The sequence below is a fragment of the Corylus avellana genome, chromosome 3 (genome assembly GCF_965113065.1).
Source record: "Corylus avellana chromosome 3, dhCorAvel1.hap1.2, whole genome shotgun sequence".
Classification (NCBI taxonomy): Eukaryota; Viridiplantae; Streptophyta; class Magnoliopsida; order Fagales; family Betulaceae; genus Corylus; species Corylus avellana.
Window position 1 is genome coordinate 452,781 of NC_142492.1, and position 25,818 is coordinate 478,598.

Below are 25,818 nucleotides of genomic sequence, written 5' to 3' on the forward strand. Positions count from 1 at the left end.
ATTGAACACCAATTTTGTTGGTTCAACCGTGACCAAAACTCCCGCAGGTTGCTTCACACACGCTACGTCCGACGCGTGCGGAGAACCAACATTAGTCACCGTTCTAGTAACAGTCACCGGGGTTGCATGCAGATTAGAAACGGTGATTGAAGGGTAGTTGAAGTCTCTGGTGCTGAAAAACTTAGGACACGCAAATGCCCGGCTTTCCGAAAATAGTTGGATCATCGAGTGGTTGTAGCCACGAGAACATAAGTAGTTCAAGTAATCATCAACGGTCAGATCATAAATGAGTCCGGGGTCCGTTGCACTGTTTGGATGCACATGTCCTGCGCTATACTCCAACGGCGTCGCTTTGGAATTGGATTCCAACGTGATTGGTTTCATGTTATTACCTTGCGGATTTTTGCTGGAAATTAACACAAAAGAAATACAAAGATTAAATTCATCCGCCCCTGCTAGCTTAAGTTTTTAGAATATGCGGTGATTTAACATGTATATACCAGTGGTCATGATGGCGGACTTAATTGCGGTCAGACTCAATTTAGGGTGGAGCGTTTTGAGAAGGCCGACAATGCTGGCAACATGAGGGCACAACATCAATCTTCCAGAGAGTGTATCGTAAGGAAACCGACGTTTATCAAAAGAATGAAAGAAGAATTGCTCAGTAGACCTTGAGGATTCCTATATCAAGGAGACAAGGTCCCCTAGATGAGAAGGAAGCCACGTATGAATAATTCGAGGTACAAAAGACTTGATTTATGCTAGATCTTTATAAAAGTTATTCTCATTCTCATACACATATAGAGAGATTTACAAACATCTCTGAGTGCACAAAATGTAAGTGCCTCCTAGCTAGAACATCCTGCATGCTGGCCCTTTACAACTCTTTCATCATTCTCTTGAAGGCATTGCAAGATCTTCCCCTTCTCCTTCTTCGAATCAATGGTTCCAGGCTTATATTGCTGGCTGCAAAAGACTCTCTTAAAACACCACTGCTATGTATGGTGGAAGAACCAAAGAAATGAACATTAATATATTGGGGGGTGTTGTGCTTTCACTTCCGTAGCAGATGCATTATCAGCTTTAGCATCTGCAGCACTGATCAAACTCAAAGGATAAAAATTTTGCGATGGAAGACCTCTAACAGAATGGCTTGCTCCCGGCCTGCCCTGGTAGTGAAGACGATTAATGTAGAAAGTTCTTTGGATCAACCTATAATGATTACTGAAATTGCATTTTACGATCATAAGTGTCACACATTACTTAAATACAAAGTTAATCATGTGAATATAAGTAATTTGTTGTGACTGATGTACGTGCATATAAAATTTTGGATACCCTTTTCTTGTTAAGTGGGTTTTTAAGGATGAGTCTTATCGAAAATATTTGTATCATTTGATATCGAATACAAGTTCCTAAATGTTGGTTGCAAAGCGTGGTAATGTATTACAATTCTAAGTGTTTTACCTAAATTAAGTACAATCTTAATCATGTGTACAAAATGCTAATTCTAAGTGTCTCCTTAAAAATATCTCTTGTCTTCATCGTCCATGCAACATTCGACATATGGGCTAGGACCCGAGGAATGCTACAATGCATTCTACCCACCATCTTCCCACCATCTCTTCACCTTGTCATCTTGATTTTTTCAAAAAAAAGAAAAAAGAAAAAAAAAAGTAGTGATAGTTGGGAGAAAGTGGGTAGAAACCGTAGAATGAAGAAAATCATATCTCGCTTGGACCCCACTGTTTTTTTTAGTAGGGGAGAAAAAAAAAAGGATACGAAATGTCTTGTCAAATCATCCTTCAACTTTGCCTTACCAACTCCACTATAGCATAAAGAGTGAAATTTGAACTTGCAAACTAAAATAAAGGCTTAAATAATCAATGGCAATAATTAAGTTGCAACATTTTTTTTTTTTAATTATCATTTTTTTCATTAATAATAACGCATTATTATTTTTTCTCCATGAACTAACAATCTTACTACCTGATCCTATCAAATTACAATTTTTTTCAAAAAACACTCTCATTTTGTCAATCAACCATGTCAAAAAACTTGAAATGACTCAAATACCCTAACTTTATATACAAAAATTACATATAATACCCTTAAAATTAAACAAACTTTTATATATACATATATAATGTATGAGTACTAGTTTCAAAAAATATAAATATATTAAAACTAAAAAACACTTACAATTTAATTTATATAAAAAAATAAAAAACAGTTAAAAAAGACTTAAATTAAAAAAGTATAAATAAAAAATTAGTCAACGTGGTTGTCTTAAATTAAAAATCCATATGTGTGATATAAAATAATAATAATAATAATTCAGAAATTATCGAGAATATGTCAAAATAACAATTTAGTTTTTGTAATCAAATTCTGTCAAAATACTTGACGGATTCCAATAATGTATCACGTTATCACCAATAGAATGATAATATATGTTATTCTTAATTAAAAATAAATAAGTAAATTAAAAATATAAAATTATAAAAGTTATTTAAAAAAAAAAAAAAATTGAGGGGTGGTTGCCATTGGGGGAGGGGATGGCTAGTGAGCCACCCCCAGAGGTGGCTAGGCCAGGGGTGGCCGCGAGCCACCCTAGAGGTGGCTCGTTGGCCACCCCTCCCCTAAGGAGGCGGTAGCCACCCATTTTTTAAAAAAAATAAATTATATATTTATATTTTTTGTTTTAATTTTTTATTTGGTGGTATTTCATCTCTTAATAAGGTTAATATCTAAAAGAGAATATTTCGTGTAATTTAACTGGGTTGACAGTCGAAATGAAGATTTTTTTTTTAAAAAAAAAAAAAAATTGCTATCAGCCTATCACTACTACAGTACTACTGGATAAAGTTGGCAGGCCGGCCAAAGACCTTTATGCTTTAACAACCGGCCATCAAAAAAGGTGAAGCAAAGCAAAGCAAAAGCAAAAGTATATGCAAGGTTTACTTTTCTAGCTGGGAATCTAACCACGGCCGAATATGTAGTACTAATCAAACATTAATTATACCAAAAGAGAAAAATAATCTGTAGTAAAAAATATAAAGTAATTTAAAAGTTTTATTATCTTTTAACCCGTCAATTACAATTACTACTCATTTCCACACTGTTTTTATGAATTATTCATCAACACTCAAAACACCTTAAACTATTATTTATTGGCAAAAATTCCCTTTCTTTTAAGCCAACTCGTTAAATCAGTCAAAGTCTTAATCATATGCATAACATTTGTCACAATACCGCTTGGACTTGGGTCCTACTAGGAGTGCTAAAGTCTACATGGAACTTCATAGCTATGTTTGCCAAGAGAAGGGCCCGGCACTGTAGCTGGAACGGCACTGTTCCAGCTACAGTGCCATCTGACATGTATAATGCCAAAATTTAACTTTGTAATATTAATTTTTTTTTTAAAAAGCAAACTATTAAAAAAAAAAAAAAAGGAGTAGAACGATGGGGTGGTTCCAGCCACCCATTGGCCAAAAATGGGGTGGTCCGACCACCCCATTTTTGGTCAAGGGGGTGGTCCGGCCACCCCCTTGGCCATGGGGGTGGTTCGACCACCCCCAGATCGGCCAGGGGGTGGCTCCAGCCACCCCCTTGGCCAAAAATGGGGTGGTCCGGCCACCCCATTTTGGCCAAGGGGTGGCTGGAACCACCCCATCGTTCTACTCCTTCTTTCTTTTTTCTTTTTTTTTTTTTTTTTTTTTTTTTAAATATTTTGCTTTTATATATATATTACAAAGTCACTTTTTGGCACTGTAGCTAGAACAGTGCCGTTTCAGCTAGAGTGCCGGGCCCTTCTCTTGACAAACATAACTCATCATTCCTCTCCTTTCAAAATCTCGTCCTCGATGTCCATACAACATTTTACATGTGGGCAAAGCATGTATGCTAGGGATCCACATTTTTTTTAACAGGAGAGAAACAAAAAAATATACCAAACGTTGAGAAATAATTAATGTCAATAATTTGTCTATATTTTTCTATAAATTTAATAGATTAGTTAATAAATTTGTGAAGTACACTTATAAATCATCCTTTAACTTTACCTTAGGAGGTACTCCTCTATGTATAGCATAAAGAGTGAAATCCATCTTTGGCGTCATGTTGACAGATTCCGCGCCACTTGCTCGGCACTAAAGCTCTTTGATTCCGGCCAAACACCTTTCACAACCACATCAAAAAAAGAAGGCAAAAGCGAGAGGCCAGATCCGTGGTAAAGAAATCAAGCAAAATGTCGCAACCCCAGATGAAATACGCCGATTTGACATTTGGGCTAAAGCATATATGCTAGGGTCCCACTTTTTTTTTTTTTTTTAATAAAGGAGAATGAACCCATTGAACGAAATCCATGTTTAGAGTACTCATGGTGATTGGTGACAGATTCCGCGCCACTTGCTCGTCACTAAAGGCTCTAAAGCTCATTGGTTCCGGGCAAACACCTTTCACAACCGCATCAAAAAAGGAAAGCAAAAGCAAAAGGCAAGATCCGTGGTAAAGATATCAAGCAAAATGTAACAACCTCAGATGAAATACGCCGATCTCATGAGTTTCTTCTTCTTCTTTGCCTTCTTGTACTGTAAATACCCAAAAAAAAAAAAAAAAATAGTTATTGTCCAACAGTTTTGACGTGGAAGAAAAGCCTCCCATAAAAATCTTTCTTGCAGTTCAAGCGACCCACGACGTCATTTCTGGCAAGAAAACAAAAGAGAGAGAAAAAAAAGAGAGCTAAATAACGGAAAAGGATACCAGAGAAAGAAAGAGTGGAGGGGAGAAGGATGGAGACTGAGACATACCTCCTTCTCCGGTGACTCTCACGATGGAGGCAGAGTTTCTCACGTACGGCCGGATGAGTGTTTTCTTCAAGAGTGGTTTCAGCGCTTCTTTCACTTAATAAAACAAGAGAAAGAAGCATTTGTTTTTGTTTTTCTTTTTGCTTAACTCTCCGTTTTCTTTTTGCTTCTCTCTTGATAGGTAAACAAAAAACCAGAAACGACAAATCAACAAAAAGGGCCCAACCAAGAATTGAAAGAGGCAAGGACCATGAACAACAGACGTCGGTAAACAAACATTAATGGGTCTATAGGGAAAGAAAACGAGGATACCTCACAGCTTAAATGCATGGAAGCCTTCCAAACTTGAATTTCTTTGGAATTGAGTGGGTGATTTTGTTGTCGATTCCAATATTTGCTCATTCAATCCAACGGGAAGCATGGATCAAATGGGTGTGTGTAATGAAGAAAAATGGATACAGCATTATAGCAACTCTCATAAAATACTGCTTGTGGGTGAGGGAAATTTCTCTTTTGCTGTATGTTTAGCAAAAACATTTGGCACTGCTGAGAACGTGATTGCCACCTCTTTTGATTCCAAAGGTATCATTTACTCTTTCATATACTCTTCTTATACACTTGTTTATGCCCTCTCTATAATTTATATCATATAATTTTGGACTTGTTTCTAACATGGGATCTGTTCGACATGTATGCCAAAGGGTTTTTGACGAATGCGTATACGAATGCCAATACCAATTTGAAAGAACTGAAGAAGCGGAGATGCACTGTTTTACATCATATGGATGCCCATACTATGCACCGACACCCTCACCTTCGTTCGAAATTGTTCGACAGGATAGTCTTCAATTTTCCTCATGCTGGTTTCATTTGGCCGGAATGCTGGAAGCCCCAAATAGAGTAAGCTTTCTAATTTTTTGAAAATGTTTATGATAATGGCCGGGCACTTATCAGACTTCACCGGAAAACAAGTGGGAATCTTTTTTTTTTTTTTTTTTTTTTTTCAGACTTCACCGGAAGTTGGTTAGGGGTTTCTTGAGTAATGCAAATCACATGTTGACAGAGAATGGAGAAGTTCACATTACCCACAAGACAACTCACCCTTTCAGTAAGTGGGAGATAGTGGAGTTGGCAGAGGAGATTGGGCTGTGTTTGGTTGAGAAAGTGCCATTTGTAAGATGGTACTATCCAGGTTACGTTCATAAGAGAGGATCTGGGGCTAGAATCAACCAGACATTCCATCTAGGAGAATGCAGTACTTTCAAATTCACCAGTAAAATATTATTTCATAACACCTTGATTGATGGTATGTGTAATGCTGGAAAACTTACCATTGCAAGAGAAATGTTTAGTAGTCTTCCTACGAAAGGCTTGCAACCTAATGATCGGACTTACAATATAATGATCAATGGGTTTTGCAAAGAGGGACTACTAAAAGAGGCGAGGGAACTATTTGAGAAAATGAACAAGAACGGTTGTTCACCTGACCATTTCACATATAATATAATCATCCAAGGCTTCTTGCAACATAATGAGACATCATGGGCAGTGAAATATTTCCAGATGATGGTTGACAAGGGTTTCTCTGCAAATGTGACCACTAACACCATTTGGACGAACTTGTTCTCCGCTAAAAAGGTAGATAAAACCTTTACAATAATATATTCAAAAGTCTATGTGAAAGGCTGAAAGCTTTCTAGTTCTTCAATGCGTAGGACAAATTTCATATTCTAACCCTTATTGAGTCAATATCTAAGGAATGTTAGCACATTTGCTGCAAGTCATTCAGGTGATATTTCTTTCCATCTTGTTTGGACTATTGTTGTGTATTGCCATTCCTTTTTTTTGTTATCTTTTCATAAAATTATCTGTAAACTAATTGTGTTGTAATTAACTTTTTTTTTTTTTTTTTTTTCTAAAGATTTATTTAAACATTTTGTTGATGCAGAGTTATTACAAAATATTAATTTGTGCATTTGGAGTTTGTGGTTCTTGATGGTTAATTGTATGCGTATTGCCACTTTTAAGTGATTCTTTAACTAAATTAATTTTTTTATTTATGTGACAAATAATGATATGAATATTGCGATCAGACGAATGTATCACTTTTATGATATAATGCAGTGGATACCTCATGCATATTTGCAATTAAGAATATATCTTTATTTTATATGCTTTTTGGAGTTGTATGGACGTTAATGAAAGAACTTCTTGAGCAATTGGAAGGATCTGTCTTTCGAAGTTTTACATATTCAAGTTCTATTTAAGTCCTTGGTGTGTATATATATGTGAAGTTCGTGTTTCAAATTTTGTTTGGATCAAGTAAGCTTTGTTGCTTTGAGTGGTACATGATTGTTTTACTTTGTTGTTTTGAGTTCCACATAATTGTTTTGAAGGTTGAACAAACTGTAAAAGTTTGGCAGATTAAACAAGACAAGTATGCAGAAATGCAGAGAAGGAAGGATGAGGAGCGTGAGGCAAAGGAGCGTATGCTGGTAAGTAATATTTTTTTTTTTTGGATCAGAAGAGCTTTGTCGCTCTGAGTTCCACATGACTGTTTTGTTTTGTTGTTCTGAGTTCTACATGATTGTTTTGAAGGCTGAACAAGCTACAAGAGATTGGCAGACTAAACAAGACAAGTATGCAGAAATACAGAGGAGGAAGGATGAGGAGCATGAGGCAAAGGAGCGTATGCTGGTAAGTGATATATATATATATATATAGAATTTTTTTTTTTTTTTTTTTTTTTTTGGATCAAAAGAGCTTTGTTGCTATGAGTGTCACATGATTGTTTTACTTCGCTGTTCTAAGTTCCACATCATTGTTTTGAAGACTGAACAAGCTGCAAGAGATTGGCAAAGTAAACAAGACAAGCATGCAGAAATGCATAGGAGGAAGGATGAGGAGCGTGAGGCAAATGAGAGTATGCTGGTAAGTGATATATTTTCTTTGTTTGGATCAAAAGATCTTTTTTACTCTGAGTGTCACATAATTGCTTTACTTTGTTGTTCTAATTAAGTTCCACATGATTGTTTTGAAGGCTGAACAAGCTGCAAGAATGCAGAGGTGGAAGGATGAGGAGCGTGAGGCAAAGGAGCGTATGTTGGTATGTGATATATATATATATATATATATATTTGTTTGGATCGAAAGATCTTTGTTGCTCTAAGTGCCATATGATCGTTTTACTTTGTTGTTCTGAGTTCCACATGATTGTTTTTTAGGCTGAAAAAGTTGCAAGAATGCAGAGGAGGAAGGATGAGGAGCGTGAGGGAAAGGAGCGTATGATGGTAAGTGATTTTTTTTTTTTGGATCAAAAGATATTTGTTGCACTGAGTGCCATATGATTGTTTTACTTTGTTGTTTTGAGTTCCACATGATTGTTTTAAAGGCTGAACAAGCTGCAAGAGATTGGCAGAGTAATCAAGATAAGTATCCAGAAATGCAGAGGAGGAAGGATGAGGAGCGTGAGGCAAATGAGCGTATGCTGGTATATATATATTTTGGATCAAAAGATCTTTGTTGCTCTGAGTGCCACATGATTGTTTTACTTTGTTATTCTAAGTTTCACATGATTGTTTTGAAGACTGAACAAGCTGCAAGAGATTGGCAGAGTAAACATGTACAAGACAAGTATGCAGAAATGCGGAGGAGGAAGGATGAAGAGCATGAGGCAAAGGAGCATATACTGGTACGTGATATATTTTTTTTGTTGGATTTTCAATCTGCATGTGCGTGTACACATGTTTGTGTAGAAGTGGTATTCCTTGTTGAAGAATTTTGTGGTGCTTCATATAGAAAGAAGAAGCATTAAAGGCTCGTAGAGCCAGGGAGGAGGAAGCTACTGCATTAGAGTTTGAGAAGAGGAAAGGAGATTTTGTGGAGAACATAAAGGTGAGTTTTAGTCCTGTGGATAATAGACTCCTCAGAGATTTGGTTGAGACTTTTTTTTTTTTTTTTAATATCCATTTTACGTCATTTATGGTGGCAAATGAAGTAAATTTTTTATGACAGTAACAACGTCAAATTTTTAGGGTTAAATTCACTTTACCCTCTAAGTTTCTGGGGTTTTTCAATTCGCACCTCAATGTTTAAAAATTGGCAATGTACCTCTTAGTGTTGCAAAAATTTTCAATTCAGACCTTACGTTACTAATTTTCTTCTAATTGGACGGAAATTAAAAATAAAAAAACGCATGGAGGGTAATTACATAATTTCATAGATTTCCGTTCAATTTGATGGAAATTAGTAACAGAGGGTCTGAATTGAAATTTTTTGAAACATTAGGGGTAGTAAACTTATGTAGGTCAGATTAGCACTCATGCCGTAGTAAACTTAAAACACTCAAATTCTCATTAATTAAGTTACACTAATAGATTATGGAGAGTACATAGGTATTTATCAGATTATAGTTTTAACTCATGCGTTTAGGTTTTTGTCAGATTATTGTTTTAGTGATCTATATGGGTATTTAGGCGAGTTGGGGTATTTTGTTTCGAATCTCTCTGTTTGAAGCTTATAGACTCTGTTTGGTTGATGATAAAATGTGGAGAGTGTTATGCAAAATTTTGGCTTTTGAAGTGTCGTTGCTGCTAATCCATGGGAGAGAGTAAGTTGAAATTTGTGAAAATAATTAAATCGAAAGTAAATTGATGATATCCCATGTGTTTAAGTGGTGATCTTATTTCCTTAGACCCTTTTTTTCAAAATCATGAGTTAAAGGAAGTATCTTGCATAAGGCTAGATGAATTTGGTTATTTGGATGTTGGCTTATTACTGTTTATATGGGACTACTCTGTATGATAGTTTCTTTTGGGTTCATCACAGCCACAAGGCCCAATACATTTGCCTCAGGATGAAGATGAACTAAGGCCACTTAATCGAAGATCAAAGCAGGCAATGAGTTGTGTCAGCTTTTTGTGCTGTTATTTTTTCTTTGAGAGATGTTGGGGGTATTAACTATTTTATTATTAGAGGACTTACTAAACTGATGTGTAGTTCATTCATTAGATAAAAACAAAACAATTAATTAAGAAAAATGTAACAAATATCAATGAATAAGCTACACATCATGTTAATAAGCATCCGTCAGTAAAAAAAAAAAAAAAAAGTTAATACCCATACTATTTCTCCTTTCTTTTACTTCTTATAAATTATCTTGAGTAATACTTTTAGGTATTTTGTAGCTTTTAATAGCGTGTACGTGGACTGCTTTTAGTGATCTGTACGTATGGTTATTTAGGTGAGTTGGGGTATTTTGTTTCTGAGTCTCTGTAAGTTTGGTGATCATTTCAATGTAAGAAGAAGACATATAAGACTAAGCTTGAGACAGTTTCTTAGAAATAAAAATAAAAAAGCTTGCCATTTTTGTTGTCAACGGTTGGTGTTTGGGATACAGAGAGAAAAAGAGGACTAGAAATATTATAATTACAGGAGAGTCTAGCAAATGATCAAACAATAAATTGAAATACATTTTCACTTTTCAAAAGAGCTCACTGTAATCGGACTCCTCACGAAGTGCTTCCCATCTGACCACTCCAATGCTCCAAACACAAAGACCGTAAGATTAGTCGTTGCTGCCTTGGGCTTCAAAATAACCTTGAAGCTCTGCTTTTCTTCGACTGCATTGAACACCAATTTTGTCGGTTCAACCAAGACCAAAACTCCCACAGGTTGCTTCACACGCGCTACGTACGACGCGTGCGGAGAACCAACATTAGTCACCGTTCTAGTAACGGTCACCGCGGTTGCATGCAGATTAGAAACGGTGATTGAAGGGTAGTTGAAGTCTCTGGTGCTGAAAAACTTAGGACACGCAAATGCCCGGCTTTCCGAAAATAGTTGGATCATCGAGTGGTTGTAGCCATGAGAACATAAGTAGTTCAAGTAATCATTGACGGTCAAATCGTAAATGAGTCCGGGGTCCGTTGCGCTGTTTGGATGCACATGTCCTGCGCCGTACTCCGATGGCGTCGCTTTGGAAGCGGATTCCAACGTGATTGGTTTCATGTTATTACCTCGTGTTGTCGCTGGAAATTAATTAACACAAAAGAAATAGAAAGATTAAATTCATCTGTCTTTGTTAACTTAAGTTTTTGAAATAAGTTATAATTTAATACCGGTGGTCATGATGGCGGATTTGATTGCCGCGGGACTCCATTTAGGGTGGAGCATTTTGAGAAGGCCGACAATGCCAACAACATGAGGGCATGCCATCGAAGTTCCAGAGAGCATATCGTAAGGAAACCGACGTTTATCAAAATCTACTTGAGTTATACTTACAACTTCGCTGTAAGCGGCAATTATATTCATCCCTGGGGCAGTGATATCAGGCTGCAATTATGCAAAAAGGCATGCAAGTAAGATCATCGGCAGAATAATACTAAAAAAAATTCAAACGAAAGAAGAATTGCTCAGTAGATCGACCTTGAGGATTTCTAAATCAATGAGATTAGGTCCCCTAGATGAGAAGGAAGCCATATATGGAGATGGCTTTACTCCCAATTGTGTCCTCACATGAGTCATGAAAGCAAAAGGGCTCCTATTAAAATACAAATCCCACAATGATTAACAGATGTAAGTTGCTACAAATAATCTTGAGTTTTTTTAAGTTAAAAAGAAGATTGAAAAAAGTGAAATTAAGGTGGAAGAAATACTTGGTAGTTTTGATGTAAGCAAAGACTTGTTGGCCATCGGCGTAAGTGAGATGTGAAGTTGGGAGAAAATGAGTATCGGCTTGAATGTCATTCAAACTGTCCTTATCGTTAGCCAAAATCATGCCCACAGCACCTGCCTCACGGGCGTGATAGCTCTTTTCAACTCTTGCATTTTCCCCTCGAAGACACACCAAAATCTTTCCTTTCACCTTTTGGGGATCAAGAGTTTTAGCCTGACAAAGCAGACTATATATATATATATACGTACCACCAGAAATGGAAGAAATTTAATCATATTGTTTGATGGACGAACAAAATTATATATATATATATATATTTCAAAAGATATATAATTGCTTACGCTGCCCCAGCGGTTGCATTAGCAGCTCTGGCATCTGCAGCACTGATCAATGGGGAGAACTTGTTTGATGGCCTCCCTGCTGAAAGGCTGACTCCCTGGCAATCATAATCATAAATATTTATATACAATTCCTTCCCATGTAATTAAGGAATATGCAAAATTAATTAGGACTCTTAAATATTATCAGAAAACAATACCTTGAAGTGCTTTTTGTTGCCAAGAGTAACAAAATTTTCAAACTTCCGGTCTATCGAACTAGCCGCAACCGTGAACATCCATGGTGCCACGTTTCCGACAGACCCCACAAACGGTCCATCGTTGCCGGCCGAGGTAACCACAACAATGCCATGCTTAACGGCGTGGAAGGAGCCTATTGCTAACGGATCATTAAAAAATTCAACGGGGCTCCCACCCAGAGACATAGAAAGCACATCGACGCCATCGCCTATTGCAGCTTCGAAGCCAGCCAAGATATCCGCGTCATAGCACTGGTTGCCGTTGATTGGTGGCCAGATTCCGCGCCACTTGCTCGTCACTAAAGCTCTTTGGTTCCGGCCAAACACCTTTAATTTACAACCGCATCAAAAAAGGAAAGCAAAAGCAAAAGGCCAGATCCGTGGTAAAGAAATCAAAAAATTTGTGAAGTCCACTTATAAATCATCCTTTTAACTTTGCCTTAGGAGGTACTCCTGTATATATAGCATAAAGAGTGAAATCCATCTTTGGCGTCATGTTGACAGATTCCGCGCCACTTGCTCGTCACTAAAGCTATTTGGTTCCGGCCTATTAGAAATGGGTCCTTAATACCCAAGTAATGTGGGATTTCCAACACGGCCAAACACCTTTAATTTCACAACCGCATCAAAAAAGGAAAGCAAAAGCAAAAGCAAAAGGCAAGATCCGTGGTAAAGAAATCAAGCAAAATGTCACAACCCCGGATGAAATACGCCGATCTGAGTTTCTTCTTCTTCTTTGCCTTCTTGTACTGTAAATACCAAAAAAAAAAAAAGAGTTATTAATTGTCCAACAGTTTTGACGTGGAAGAAAAGCCTCCCATAAAAATCTTTCTTTCAGTTCAAGCGACCCACGACGTCATTTCTGGCAAGAAAACAAAAGAGAGAGAAAAAAAAAGAGCTAAATAACGGAAAAGGATACCAGAGAAAGAAAGAGTGGAAGGGAGAAGGATGGAGACAGAGACATACCACCTTCTCCGGTGACTCTCACGAAGGAGGCAGAGTTTCTCACGTACGGCCGGGCCGGATGAGTGTTTTCTTCAAGAGAGGTTTCAGAGCTTCTTTCACTTAAAACAAGAGAGAGAAGCATTTGTTTTTGTTTTTCTCTTGTTCTTTTTGCTTAACTCACTCTTTTTCTTTTTACTTCTCTCTTGATATGTAAAGAAAAAAACAGAAGCGACAAATCAACAAAAAGGGCACAACCAAGAATTGAAAGAGGCAAGCACCATGAACAACAAACGTCGGTAAACAAACATTAATGGGTCCATAGGGAAAGAAAACGAGGAGACCATGGAAGCCTTCCAAACTTGAATTTCTTTGGAATTGAGTGGGTGATTTTGTTGTCGATTCCAGTATTTGCTCATTCAATCCAACGGGAAGCTCCAAGAGTGTGTGACTCCTATTTATATATATCAAACACTGGAGGATAATCAAGTTTGAAGATTTTTAAGGTTAAAGAGAATCAAATGGGTGTGTGTAATGAAGAAAAATGGATAGAGCATTATAGCAACTCTCATAAAATACTGCTTGTGGGTGAGGGGAATTTCTCTTTTGCTGTATCCTTAGCAAAAACATTTGGCACTGCTGAGAACATGATTGCCACCTCTTTTGATTCCAAAGGTATCATTTACTCTTTCATTTACTCTTCTTATACATTTGTTTCTGCCCTCCCTATAATTTATATCATATAATTTTGGACTTGTTTCTAACATGGGATCTGTTCGACATGTATGCCAAAGAGTTATTGACGAAGAAGTATACGAATGCAAATACCAATTTGAAAGAACTGAAGAAGCGGAGATGCACTGTTTTACATCATGTCGATGCCCATACTATGCACCGACACCCTCACCTTCGTTCGAAATTGTTCGACAGGATAGTCTTCAATTTTCCTCATGCTGGTTTCATTTGGCCGGAACGTTGGAAGCCCCAAATAGAGTAAACTTTCTAACTTTTTGAAAATGTTTATGATAATGGCCGGGCACTTATCAGACTTCACCGGAAAAAAAGTAGGAATCAATTTTTTTTTTTTTTTTTTCAGACTTCACCGGAAGTTGGTTAGGGGTTTCTTGAGTAATGCAAATCACATGTTGACAGAGAATGGAGAAGTTCACATTACCCACAAGACAACTCACCCTTTCAGTAAGTGGGAGATAGTGGAGTTGGCAGAGGAGATTGGGCTGTGTTTGGTTGAGAAAGTGCCATTTGTAAGATGGTACTATCCAGGTTACGTTCATAAGAGAGGATCTGGGGCTAGAATCAACCAGACATTCCATCTAGGAGAATGCAGTACTTTCAAATTCACCAGTAAAATATTATTTCATAACACCTTGATTGATGGTATGTGTAATGCTGGAAAACTTACCATTGCAAGAGAAATGTTTAGTAGTCTTCCTACGAAAGGCTTGCAACCTAATGATCGGACTTACAATATAATGATCAATGGGTTTTGCAAAGAGGGACTACTAAAAGAGGCGAGGGAACTATTTGAGAAAATGAACAAGAACGGTTGTTCACCTGACCATTTCACATATAATATAATCATCCAAGGCTTCTTGCAACGTAATGAGACATCATGGGCAGTGAAATATTTCCAGATGATGGTTGACAAGGGTTTCTCTGCAAATGTGACCACTAACACCATTTGGACCAACTTGTTCTCCGCTAAAAAGGTAAATAAAACCTTTACAATAATATATGCAAAAGTCTATGTGAAAGGCTGAAAGCTTTCTAGTTCTTCAATTCGTAGGACAAATTTCATATTCTAATCCTTATTGAGTCAATATGTAAGGAATGTTAACACATTTGCTGCAAGTCATTCGATCAGGTGATATTTCTTTCCATCTTGTTTGGACTATTGTTGTGTATTGCTATTCCTTTTTTTGTTATCTTTTCGTACAATTATCTGTAAACTAATTGTGTTGTAATGAACTTTTTTTTCTAAAGATTTATTTAAACATTTTGTTGATGCAGAGTTATTACAAAATATTTGTGCATTTGGAGTTTGTGGTTCTTGATGGTTGTATGCTTATTGCCAGTTTTAAGTGATTCTTTAACTAAATTAATTTTTTATTTATGAGACAAATAATGATATGAATATTGCGATCAGATGAATGTATCACTTTTATGATATAATGCAGTGGATACCTCATGCATATTTGTAATTAAGAATATATTTTTATTTTATATGCTTTTTGGAGTTGTATGGACATTAATGAATGAACTTCCTTACGCAATTGGAAGAATCCGTCTTTCGAAGTTTTACATATTCAAGTTCTATTTAAGATGTTTAAGTCCTTGATGTGTATATATATGAAGTTCGTGTTTCAAATTTTGTTTGGATCAAGAGAGCTTTGTTAATTTGAGTGTTACATGATTGTTTTACTTTTTTGTTTTGAGTTCCACATGATTGTTTTGAAGGCTGAACAAGCTGCAAGAGATTGGAAGAGTAAACAAGACAAGTATGCAGAAATGCAGTGGAAGAAAGATGAGGAGCTTGAGGCAAAGGAACGTATGCTGGTAAGTGATATTTTAGAGGGAGAATGAGAGGCTACTGTATTATTCAGCTTATTCTTAACCAAATACAAACATTTTAATATATAGGATTACGAAAATATCACAATGACCAAACTATCTAATGACTTATAACCCTAATAACTCTTCTAACACTTTCTCAAACTGTATCATATAAATCATATAAATCCAACTTGCAAGAAACAAGCAAACAAAAAACACATAGAAAAACATATTCTAACACTCCTCCTCAAGCTAGAACAGCTTGGAACACACAATATAAAGACCTATAAAACTAACAAGAAAATTTGCTAAAACTTCAACTCCATTCGAAAACCCGTCGGAAACTGCAATAGGCAGTCAGATATTGCCGAAAAACACCAAGGCTGATAGGATCTCGCCGGAAAACAACAAGGACCGGTCGGAACCCATCACAAAACACCAAGGCCAATCAAATCTTACCACAAAACACCAAAGGTAGATTGGACTTCACCGCAAAACACTAGGGCCGGTCGGATCTCGACAACTAACAACAATCACATTTCATGTGATCAACCAACGAGTCTTGCAGGAACTAGCAGGATACTAGTAGAAACGCCATAGACACCAAAACCAAGGCGAAATACTGCTGAAAAATCAAACAGGAACCTTCGCTGGAGTCTCGTTGGAACTTCGCCGGGGACAGACAAAATGCGCCAGCAACTCCAAGGATAGTAGCTACGTAATCAATCTACAACCACCGAGCAACTTTTCAACAACACAGTCCACGCCTATACTAACAGAATTTTTTATTATTATTTTTTCCCGATGGCCACTACAACACGCCGGCCACCTTACACCAACAACCACAGACCATGCCGGCCACTGCACCATAAAAACCACCGTGAAAGCACACGACAAACTTTTTTTCTTTTCTTTTCTTTTGAAACTCAACCACGGATAATATCTTTCAAGGCACTACTTGTGTGGGCTCTAAGCCCACATGGGCAATGCTGCCACTAGAAGAACACTCACCAAAACAAAACAAAAAACAGTTGAAAACTAAGACTACAAACAAAGGAACAAGGATCTAAACCCTAAGGTTCTTACACCATGTTAAGAGTTTTGCAGTAAGTAGTTTAAAGGGAAAAGGGGAGGCTGCTGTATTATTCAGCTTATTTTTAACCTAATATAAACATCCTAATATATAGGATTAGGAAAATATCACAATGACCAAACTACCCTCAAACCCTAATGACTTATAACATAATAACTCTTCTAACAGGATCAAAAGAGTTTTGTTACTATGAGTGCCACATAATTGTTTTAGTTTATTGTTCTGAGTTCCACATGATTGTTTTGAAGGCTGAACAAGTTACAAGAGATTGGCAAAGTAAACAAGATAAGTATGCAGAAATGCAGAGAAAGAGTGAGGAGCGTGAGGCAAATGAGCGTATGATGGTAAGTGATTTTTTTTTTTTTTTTGGATAAAAAAGGCTTTGTTGCTCTCAGTGCCACATGATTGTTTTACTTTGTTGTTCTGAGTTCCACATAATTGCTTTGAAGGTTGAACAAGCTGCAAGAGATTGGCAGAGTAAACATGACAAGTATTTAGAAATGCAGAGGAGGAAGGATGAGGAGCGTGAGGCAAAGGAGTGTATGCTGGTAAGTAATATATATATATATATATATATATATATATATATATATATATATATATATATATATATATATTGGATCAAAAGAGTTTTGTTGCTCTGAGTGCCACATGATTGTTTTACTTTGTTGTTCTGAGTTCCACATGATTGTTTTGAAGGCTGAACAAGCTACAAGAGATTGGCAGAGTAAACATGTACAAGACAAGTATGCAGAAATGCGGAGGAGGAAGGATGAAGAGCATGAGGCAAAGGAGCGTATGCTGGTACGTGATATATTTTTTTTGTTGGATTTTCAGTCTGCATGTGCGTGTACACGTGTTTGTGTAGGAGTGGTATTCCTTGTTGAAGAATTTTGTGGTGCTTCATATAGAAAGAAGAAGCATTAAAGACTCGGACAACTAGGGAGGAGAAAGCTGCTGCATTAGAGCTTGAGAAGAGGAAGGGAGGTTTTGTGGAGTACATAAAGGTGAGTGTCAGTCCGGTGGATAATAGACTCCTCAGAGATTTGGTTGAGACTTTTTTTTTTTTAATATCCATTTTATGTCGTTTATGTTGGCAAACAACGTAAATTTTTTATGCCGTTTGCACAGTAACAACATAAAATTTTTAGGGTTAAATTCACTTTACCCTCCTGAAGTTTCAGAGGTTTTTCAATTCGCACCCCAATGTTTAAAAATTGGCAATGTACCCTCCTAATGTTTCAAAAATTTTCAATTTAGACCCTCCGTTACTAATTTTCGCCTAATTGGACGGAAATTAAAAAAAAAAAATTTAAAAAGGCATTGAGGGTAATTACGTAATTTCATAGATTTCCGTCCAATTTGACGGAAATTAGTAACGGAGAGTCTGAATTTAAAATTTTTGAAACATTAGGGGTAGAAAACTTATGTAGGTCAGATTAGCACTCATGCCGTAGTAAACTTAAAACACTCAAATTCTCATTAGTTAAGTTACACTAATAGATTATGGGGAGTACATAGGTATTTATGAGATTATAATTTTAACTCATGCGTTTAGGCTTTTGTTAGATTATTGTTTTAGTGATCTGTATGGGTATTTAGGCGAGTTGGGGTATTTTGTTTCGAATCTCTATGTTTGAAGCTTATAGACTCTGTTTGGTTGATGATAAAATGTGGACTGTTATGCAAAATTTTGGCTTTTGAAGTGTGGTTGCTGATAATCCATGGGAGAGAGTAAGTTGAAATTTGTGAAAATAATTAAATCGAAAGTAAATTGATGATATCCCATGTGTTTAAGTGGTGATCTTATTTCCTTAAACCCCTTTTTTCAAAATCATGAGTTAAAGGAAGTATCTTGCATAAGGCTAGATGAATTTGGTTATTTGGATGTTGGCTTATATTATTACTGTTTATTTTGGGACTACAGATCTGTATGATAGTTTCTTTTGGGTTCATCACAGCCACAAGGCTCAATCCATTTGCCTCAGGATGAAGATGAACTACGGCCACGTAATCGAAGATCAAAGCAGGCAATGAATTTTGTCATTGTTGTGTCAGCTTTTTGTGCTGTTATTTTTACTTAAGAAATGTTAGAGGTAAACTGATGTGTAACTCATTTATTAGAGAAAAACAAAATAATTAACTATCAAAGGTTTATTAAACTGATGTGTAGCTCATTTATTAGAGAAAAACAAAATAATTAACTAAGAAAAATGTAACGAGTACCAATGAATAAGCTACATATCATGTTAGTAAGCATTCAATACCCATACTATTTCTCCTTTCTTTTACTTCTTATAAATTATCTTGAGTAATATTTTTAGGTATTTTGTAGCTTTTAATAGCGTGTACGTGGACTACTTTTAGTGATCTGTACGTATGGTTATTTAGGTGAGTTGGGTATTTTGTTTCTGAGTCTCTGTAAGTTTGGTGATCATTTCAATGTAAGAATTAGAAGACATATGAAACTAAGCTTGAGACAGTTTCTTAGAAATTAAAAATAAAAAATAAAAAAGGCTTGCCATTTTTGTTGTCAATGGTTGGTGTTTGGGATAAAGAGAGAAAAAGAGGACTAGAAATATTATAATTACAGGAGAGTCTGGCAAATGATCAAACAATAAATTGAAATACATTTTCACTTTTCAAAAGAGCTCACTGTAATCGGACTCCTCACGAAGTGCTTCCCATCTGACCACTCCAATGCTCCAAACACAAAGACTGTAAGATTAGTCGTCGCTGTTTTGGGCTTCAAAATAACCTTGAAGCTCTGCTTTTCTCCAACTGTATTGAACACCAATTTTGTCGGTTCAACTGAGACCAAAACTCCCGCAGGTTGCTTCACACGCGCTACGTACGACGCGTGCGGAGAACCAACATTAGTCACCGTTCTAGTAACGGTCACCGCGGTTGCATGCAGATTAGAAACGGTGATTGAAGGGTAGTTGAAGTCTCTAGTGCTGAAAAACTTAGGACACGCAAATGCCCGGCTTTCCGAAAATAGTTGGATCATCGAGTGGTTGTAGCCACGAGAACATAAGTAGTTCAAGTAATCATTGACGGTCAGATCGTAAATGAGTCCGGGGTCCGTTGCGCTGTTTGGATGCACATGTCCTGCGCCGTACTCCAATGGCGTCGCTTTGGAAGCGGATTCCATCGTGATTGGTTTCATGTTATTACCTCGTGTTGTCGCTGGAAATTAATTAACACAAAAGAAATAGAAAGATTAAATTCATCTGTCTTTGTTAACTTAATTTTTTGAAATAAGTTATAATTTAATACCGGTAGTCATGATGGCGGATTTGATTGCCGCGGGACTCCATTTAGGGTGGAGCGTTTTGAGAAGGCCGACAATGCCGGCAACATGAGGGCATGCCATCGAAGTTCCAGAGAGCATATCGTAAGGAAACCGACGTTTATCAAAATCTACTTGAGTTATACTTACAACTTCGCTGTAAGCGGCAATTATATTCATCCCTGGGGCAGTGATATCAGGCTGCAATTATGCAAAAAGGCATGCAAGTAAGATCATCGGCAGAATAATACTAAAAAAAATTCAAACGAAAGAAGAATTGCTCAGTAGATCGACCTTGAGGATTTCTAAATCAATGAGATTAGGTCCCCTAGATGAGAAGGAAGCCATATATGGAGATGGCTTTACTCCCAATTGTGTCCTCACATGAGTCATGAAAGCAAAAGGGCTCCTATTAAAATACAAATCCCACAATGATTAACAGATGTAAGTTGCTACAAATAATCTTGAGTTTTTTTAAGTTAAAAAGAAGATTGAAAAAAGTGAAATTAAGGTGGAAGAAATACTTGGTAGTTTTGATGTAAGCAAAGACTTGTTGGCCATCGGCGTAAGTGAGATGTGAAGTTGGGAGAAAATGAGTATCGGCTTGAATGTCATTCAAACTGTCCTTATCGTTAGCCAAAATCATGCCCACAGCACCTGCCTCACGGGCGTGATAGCTCTTTTCAACTCTTGCATTTTCCCCTCGAAGACACACCAAAATCTTTCCTTTCACCTTTTGGGGATCAAGAGTTTTAGCCTGACAAAGCAGACTATATATATATATATATATATATATATATATATACACGTACCACCAGAAATGGAAGAAACTTAATCATATTGTTTGATGGCCGAACAAAATTATATATATATATATATATTTCAAAAGATATATAATTGCTTACGCTGCCCCAGCGGTTGCATTAGCAGCTCTGGCATCTGCAGCACTGATCAATGGGGAGAACTTGTTTGATGGCCTCCCTGCTGAAAGGCTGACTCCCTGGCAATCATAATCATAAATATTTATATACAATTCCTTCCCATGTAATTAAGGAATATGCAAAATTAATTAGGACTCTTAAATATTATCAGAAAACAATACCTTGAAGTGCTTTTTGTTGCCAAGAGTAACAAAATTTTCAAACTTCCGGTCTATCGAACTAGCCGCAACCGTGAACATCCATGGTGCCACGTTTCCGACAGACCCCACAAACGGTCCATCGTTGCCGGCCGAGGTAACCACAACAATGCCATGCTTAACGGCGTGGAAGGAGCCTATTGCTAACGGATCATTAAAAAATTCAACGGGGCTCCCACCCAGAGACATAGAAAGCACATCGACGCCATCGCCTATTGCAGCTTCGAAGCCAGCCAAGATATCCGCGTCATAGCACTGGTTGCCGTTGATTGGTGGCCAGCAGACCTTGTAGGAAGCCACACGGGCTTTTGGTGATCCGCCCTTTGCTGTGCCATTGCCATTCCCCAAAATACTAGCTCCGGCTACAAAGTTACCGCCGGCGGTAGATAAGGTGTGGGACCCATGGCCATCGGTGTCACGAACAGTGTAAAAGGATGCGTTAAGATGACCTTTTTCCCCTGCAGCAAAGCCTTTGTTAAAGTACCTTGCTCCGATCAGCTTCCTGCATTAAATAACAATTGGAAACAGTGATTTCGATGGTATATTCAAATTGTAATATATTATCCCAAATAGTTTTAAAAATCATTTAAATTAAAGTAGGTGAAAATGGGCGTAAGAAAGTAGAAGTGTGTGTAGCATTATTAAAAAAATAATAGACCTATTGCAATGAAAATGGTCTCTGTAGCCGCCTCTTTGACAGATACCACGCCACCTTGACGGGATGGGACCCATTCCTTCATCGCTAAAGCTCTTTGATTCGGGCCAAACACCTAGCACAAACCCAATAGGTTAGTAAAACATAATGTAGTACTTTAATAAGATTATATAGGTCAATCATCATTATAATTGGTCTCTTTAATTAAATGAGTCAAATTCTTAAGCTATATATAACCTAGTAATTTCTTGTACAAATCTAATCAAATTCCATTAACTCATGCAACATATGAAATTTTCCTCATTCTTCGTGAAAGAAAGAGCAATCAAATCTTGTAATCCAAATTTTTTCATGTAAAATTAATTATTATACTTTAATAAACTCCAAAGAGTATAAAATTAAACCTCACCCGTATCGAGGTTTCCAATAATTGTATCTTCGCCAAACCTTGCTATTTTCCATGCCGAATTGGCCTGAATTTCTCCGTCTCTCTCAAGTCCAAGAAAATCCCAAGATCGTGTTGTGTGCAGTTTTCTTGGCCGGTTTTCGAAAACTGATACAACATTTGGATGCTCTGCAAGTGAACAAAAAAAGATGCCATTCTCAGCCATACGAGAAAACAGAACAAATGAGAAATTCAGAGAAACTTATAAGCAGTTTTCCTCACTTGCAATCGCTGCTGCTTCTTCCTCCCCGAGGGTTGCGGCAAAGCCATTGATATATCTTTCATATGAGTAAAAGATTGAATCCTTGGCCTTCTCAGTGCTGTGTAAGAAATTTAAAAATATCAAAGTTGACATTCTTATTCAATACAAAAAACAAAGAACAGAAAGTATACAGAACATGTTATCAAATTCTATACCTTCCAACAAATGACGCAAGCAAATCGTAATGAGAATTTGTCGCTTGCTCGAGGTCAGCCAATGTAGGCTCAGCGCCATGTGAATGTGCTCCCATGTACACTATATAAGACTGCAGCCAAAATATAAAATTTAAGCCATTGATGGAACATTTATAGAACTCTATCGAATACCCAGAAAGCAAAACGTGCTTACCTTTTGAACGGCATGGGTGGGGGGCGTATGCAACAGAAAGAGAAGAACAAATGAAAGAAACAGAGGAAGAGTCGAGAGGCCCATTGTTTCCTATGGAGAATTTTTGCAGAGAAGTGAACAGAGGCTCTGCGTACCCCTGTTCAAAGGAAACTCTGCTTGGAAACTCTGCTTTTGGCCTTTCGATCGATTGTCTTTGGAAGCCAAAATATGATCAACCTTTATAGTGGAAGGTACTGGTACAGGATTTTTTTATTTTTTTTATTTTTACCATTTTAAACAAAAATTCTTTTTGTGGAACCGAGTAATTATAGAAAAATATTTCCAAAATTATGTGCTTCAGCAGAAAAATAGGAAGAAACAGAATCTGTATATGAGAATCTCTACAATGTAAACTGGCAACATAAATTCTGTGAAGTATGGGGGACTAAATTGGACTTCCACCACCTGTATTGCCTATTGGTTCAAAACATCATTTCACATTGGACCTTGTCTTCCGTTATAATCGTTGGGGATCCTTTGACTTTCCACCTTGTCTTCCATATATGGATGATTTCATCATACAATTGTAAACACGCAAGAGGGAAGCCATATCTGATCTGATCTGTAATGGGTTCCCTTGGACGACTTGGCTCAAATTATGGAAAGAGGCTGAAAACAGAAACTTATATCCATGCATTTAGTTACATGCTATGACGTACACTTCTATCCAAATTTTTCGGATTGGGATCCCTTCAATTGGGGATGCTGTTATTATCTTTGTCCTTTCCTCTTCCGATTTGGGTAGGCTATGTGATGTTGGATAAGGATTTCTACCAATTTTCTGTCTAAATTGTTTGTCTAAGTACGTGATGGAGTATGTCAAAATTTATTTAGGCAGGCGAATCTTGTTTGAATTCTCTCATAATGTTCTTTCCAAGCCAAATCACTTGAACAGGATACCCCTGCTTCGACAAGAGACCATCTCTCTTGGCCCCTCTACAATTTTCTTTGCCCTTCCTCTCTTATACGGAATCTAAATTCTCAATTTTTATATGAGACATGCCCCCACATGAATTCCATGATCATCACCAAAGACAAATACTCTAAATCAGTGTGTGTTTTTTATGCACATTTTATGTAGTTTTTTTTTTTTTTTTTATTTTGGGGGGAGGGGGGAAGTATAATTATGTAATTAGGAGCAGTGGTAAATGTCATTTCTGTATCCCTCTTGTGCCTCTTCAAAACTGATGTGACTTTTAAAATTATCATTGGATTAAAATTCAATAATTTATTACAAATTCAATAATAATTTTAAAGACACATCAATTTTAAAGAAATACAAGAAAAACATAAAGAAGAATTTTTAGTATTACTCATATAATTAGTGTCTTGATGCATGTTGAGTTAAGACGATGCAATTATAGTCAAAGTGTAATTTTTTTTTTATATGCCCGCACAAGGGGAGCAAAAGGAGGAGAGAGATTAGATCCGGTCAAAGTGTAACTTCAATTAGGCAATTGCAGCAAAACAACCCTATATGTGTCATAAACCATTTAAGGTACTATAACCATTTTTTTAGAGTCAATGCCATTCCTTCCTATTTTAGAGGCAATGCATGTTGGTTCTGTAGTTTCAAATAATAGCGATTTCAAAACTGTAATTTGAAAACACTATTTTTAAAAACGTAATTAAACGGTAAGTAAAATTGCGTTTGTCTTTTAAAATTAAAAGCACACCCCTTTGCATTCGATTTAAACACACATATTTTTTATGTTTTCAAACCGTCTTTTTTATAAAATACACTCTCAAATGACACCTTTATCCCAAGGCCAAACCGACTCAACAAAAGTCGGGCTTATGGATGTGGCTAGAAGGGGCTTTATTTTAGACTCTAAAGACAACACACATATTTTTAAAAATATATGTTGAGAATTACATGTTTTATAGGTACATATTAATTTAATAGACAGAGTCCTTAATTGTAAAGAAAGATAAACTAAACAGATGATTTTTTTTTTTCTTTTTTTGGCGTTGGGTTGGATTGGAGGTGATGAATAGAATCCATAATTCGTCAGAAATCATACCGGGGTTGGTACTCGCCCCTCCAACTCCACATATCTATGAGGATTAGATAATTTGTTAAGAACAATACTAATAATAGACACACAAAGTAATTTTTATATTAATTTGTTAAGATCCGACCAATAAAATTCATGGCAGTAACTATATATATCCGTCCTTGAATTCTTATTACAAAATAAGGACGTAATATTTAACATTTTTTTTTTAAAAAAAAAAAAAAAAAAAAAAAAAAAGAAGAACCGATCATTGCGGATCAACAAATGGAGATATACATGTGGTTTCAGGTATTTATATATATAAAAAATAAAATAAAAAATAGACGTACACTTTGACTTCAATAATGGGGAAAGGAAATCTAATATCTAATCTTATCTTTATCTTATATTCTTATATATATTTTTAAGAAAATGCTAAAGGTTAAACTATTTTGCCCAATTTTGGGCCAACTTTTGTCTTATTTTTTAATTAAAACAAAAACAAAAAAAAATGTAAAAAATGTGTGAAGCAATAATATGTTTTTTTGGTCCTTCTTTTATTTAGTATTTTTTTGAATTTTTTTTTTTAAAAAAAAAATGTCTTAAAAAATGACATTATTATGAAGAAGAAAGACAATTTTTTTTTTTTTAAAAGACCAAATAAAAGAAGGACCAAAAAAAATATTATTGCTTCACACATTTTTTTAAAAAAAATTAAAAAAATAAAGCAAAAGTTGGCCCAAAGTTGGGCAAAATAGTTGAGTCCCTATCATTCCTCATATTCTTTTTTTAATATATAATAGGGGAGTTTTAAAAGGGAGGGCATAACATTGCGACAAATGGCATCCTTAAATTGTGACATGTGTCTCTTAAGTTAAAAACACTATGTTTCACACTTTCACTCAAATACTGTTTCCCTTCCATTAAAGGTAGTAAAATAACTACAACAAAGAAAATCATTTTCGTCAACAAGGT

The 25,818-nt window shown here is 36.4% G+C and overlaps 2 protein-coding genes across 2 annotated transcripts; one reads left to right on the forward strand and one right to left on the reverse strand.

The window, feature by feature from the left end:
- The first annotated feature begins 4,543 nt into the window (after positions 1-4,543).
- On the forward strand, positions 4,544-18,876 carry LOC132173824 (uncharacterized). Its single transcript, XM_088514108.1, has 22 exons — positions 4,544-4,854; positions 4,990-5,390; positions 5,510-5,708; positions 5,816-6,446; positions 7,205-7,303; positions 7,407-7,505; positions 7,641-7,739; positions 7,849-7,914; positions 8,033-8,098; positions 8,200-8,298; positions 8,395-8,499; positions 8,607-8,702; positions 9,636-9,766; positions 13,494-13,678; positions 13,798-13,996; positions 14,100-14,730; positions 15,479-15,577; positions 16,916-17,011; positions 17,117-17,215; positions 17,367-17,471; positions 17,579-17,674; positions 18,629-18,876. The coding sequence occupies exons 2-22, from the start codon at positions 5,228-5,230 to the stop codon at positions 18,749-18,751; spliced, it is 3,486 nt and encodes a 1,161-aa protein (XP_088370234.1). The 5' UTR covers positions 4,544-4,854; positions 4,990-5,227; the 3' UTR covers positions 18,752-18,876.
- Positions 18,877-19,220: 344 nt separating this feature from the next.
- On the reverse strand, positions 19,221-22,975 carry LOC148586657 (subtilisin-like protease SBT5.4). The gene is made up of 11 exons (XM_088514971.1): positions 22,808-22,975; positions 22,615-22,724; positions 22,420-22,517; positions 22,162-22,326; positions 21,756-21,867; positions 21,062-21,599; positions 20,865-20,959; positions 20,484-20,729; positions 20,254-20,368; positions 19,947-20,160; positions 19,221-19,856 (listed from the first exon to the last, which is right to left on the reverse strand). Exons 1-11 carry the CDS (start codon positions 22,889-22,891, stop codon positions 19,303-19,305), a joined length of 2,331 nt encoding a protein of 776 aa, XP_088371097.1. The 5' UTR covers positions 22,892-22,975; the 3' UTR covers positions 19,221-19,302.
- Between the last annotated feature and the right edge of the window lie 2,843 nt (positions 22,976-25,818).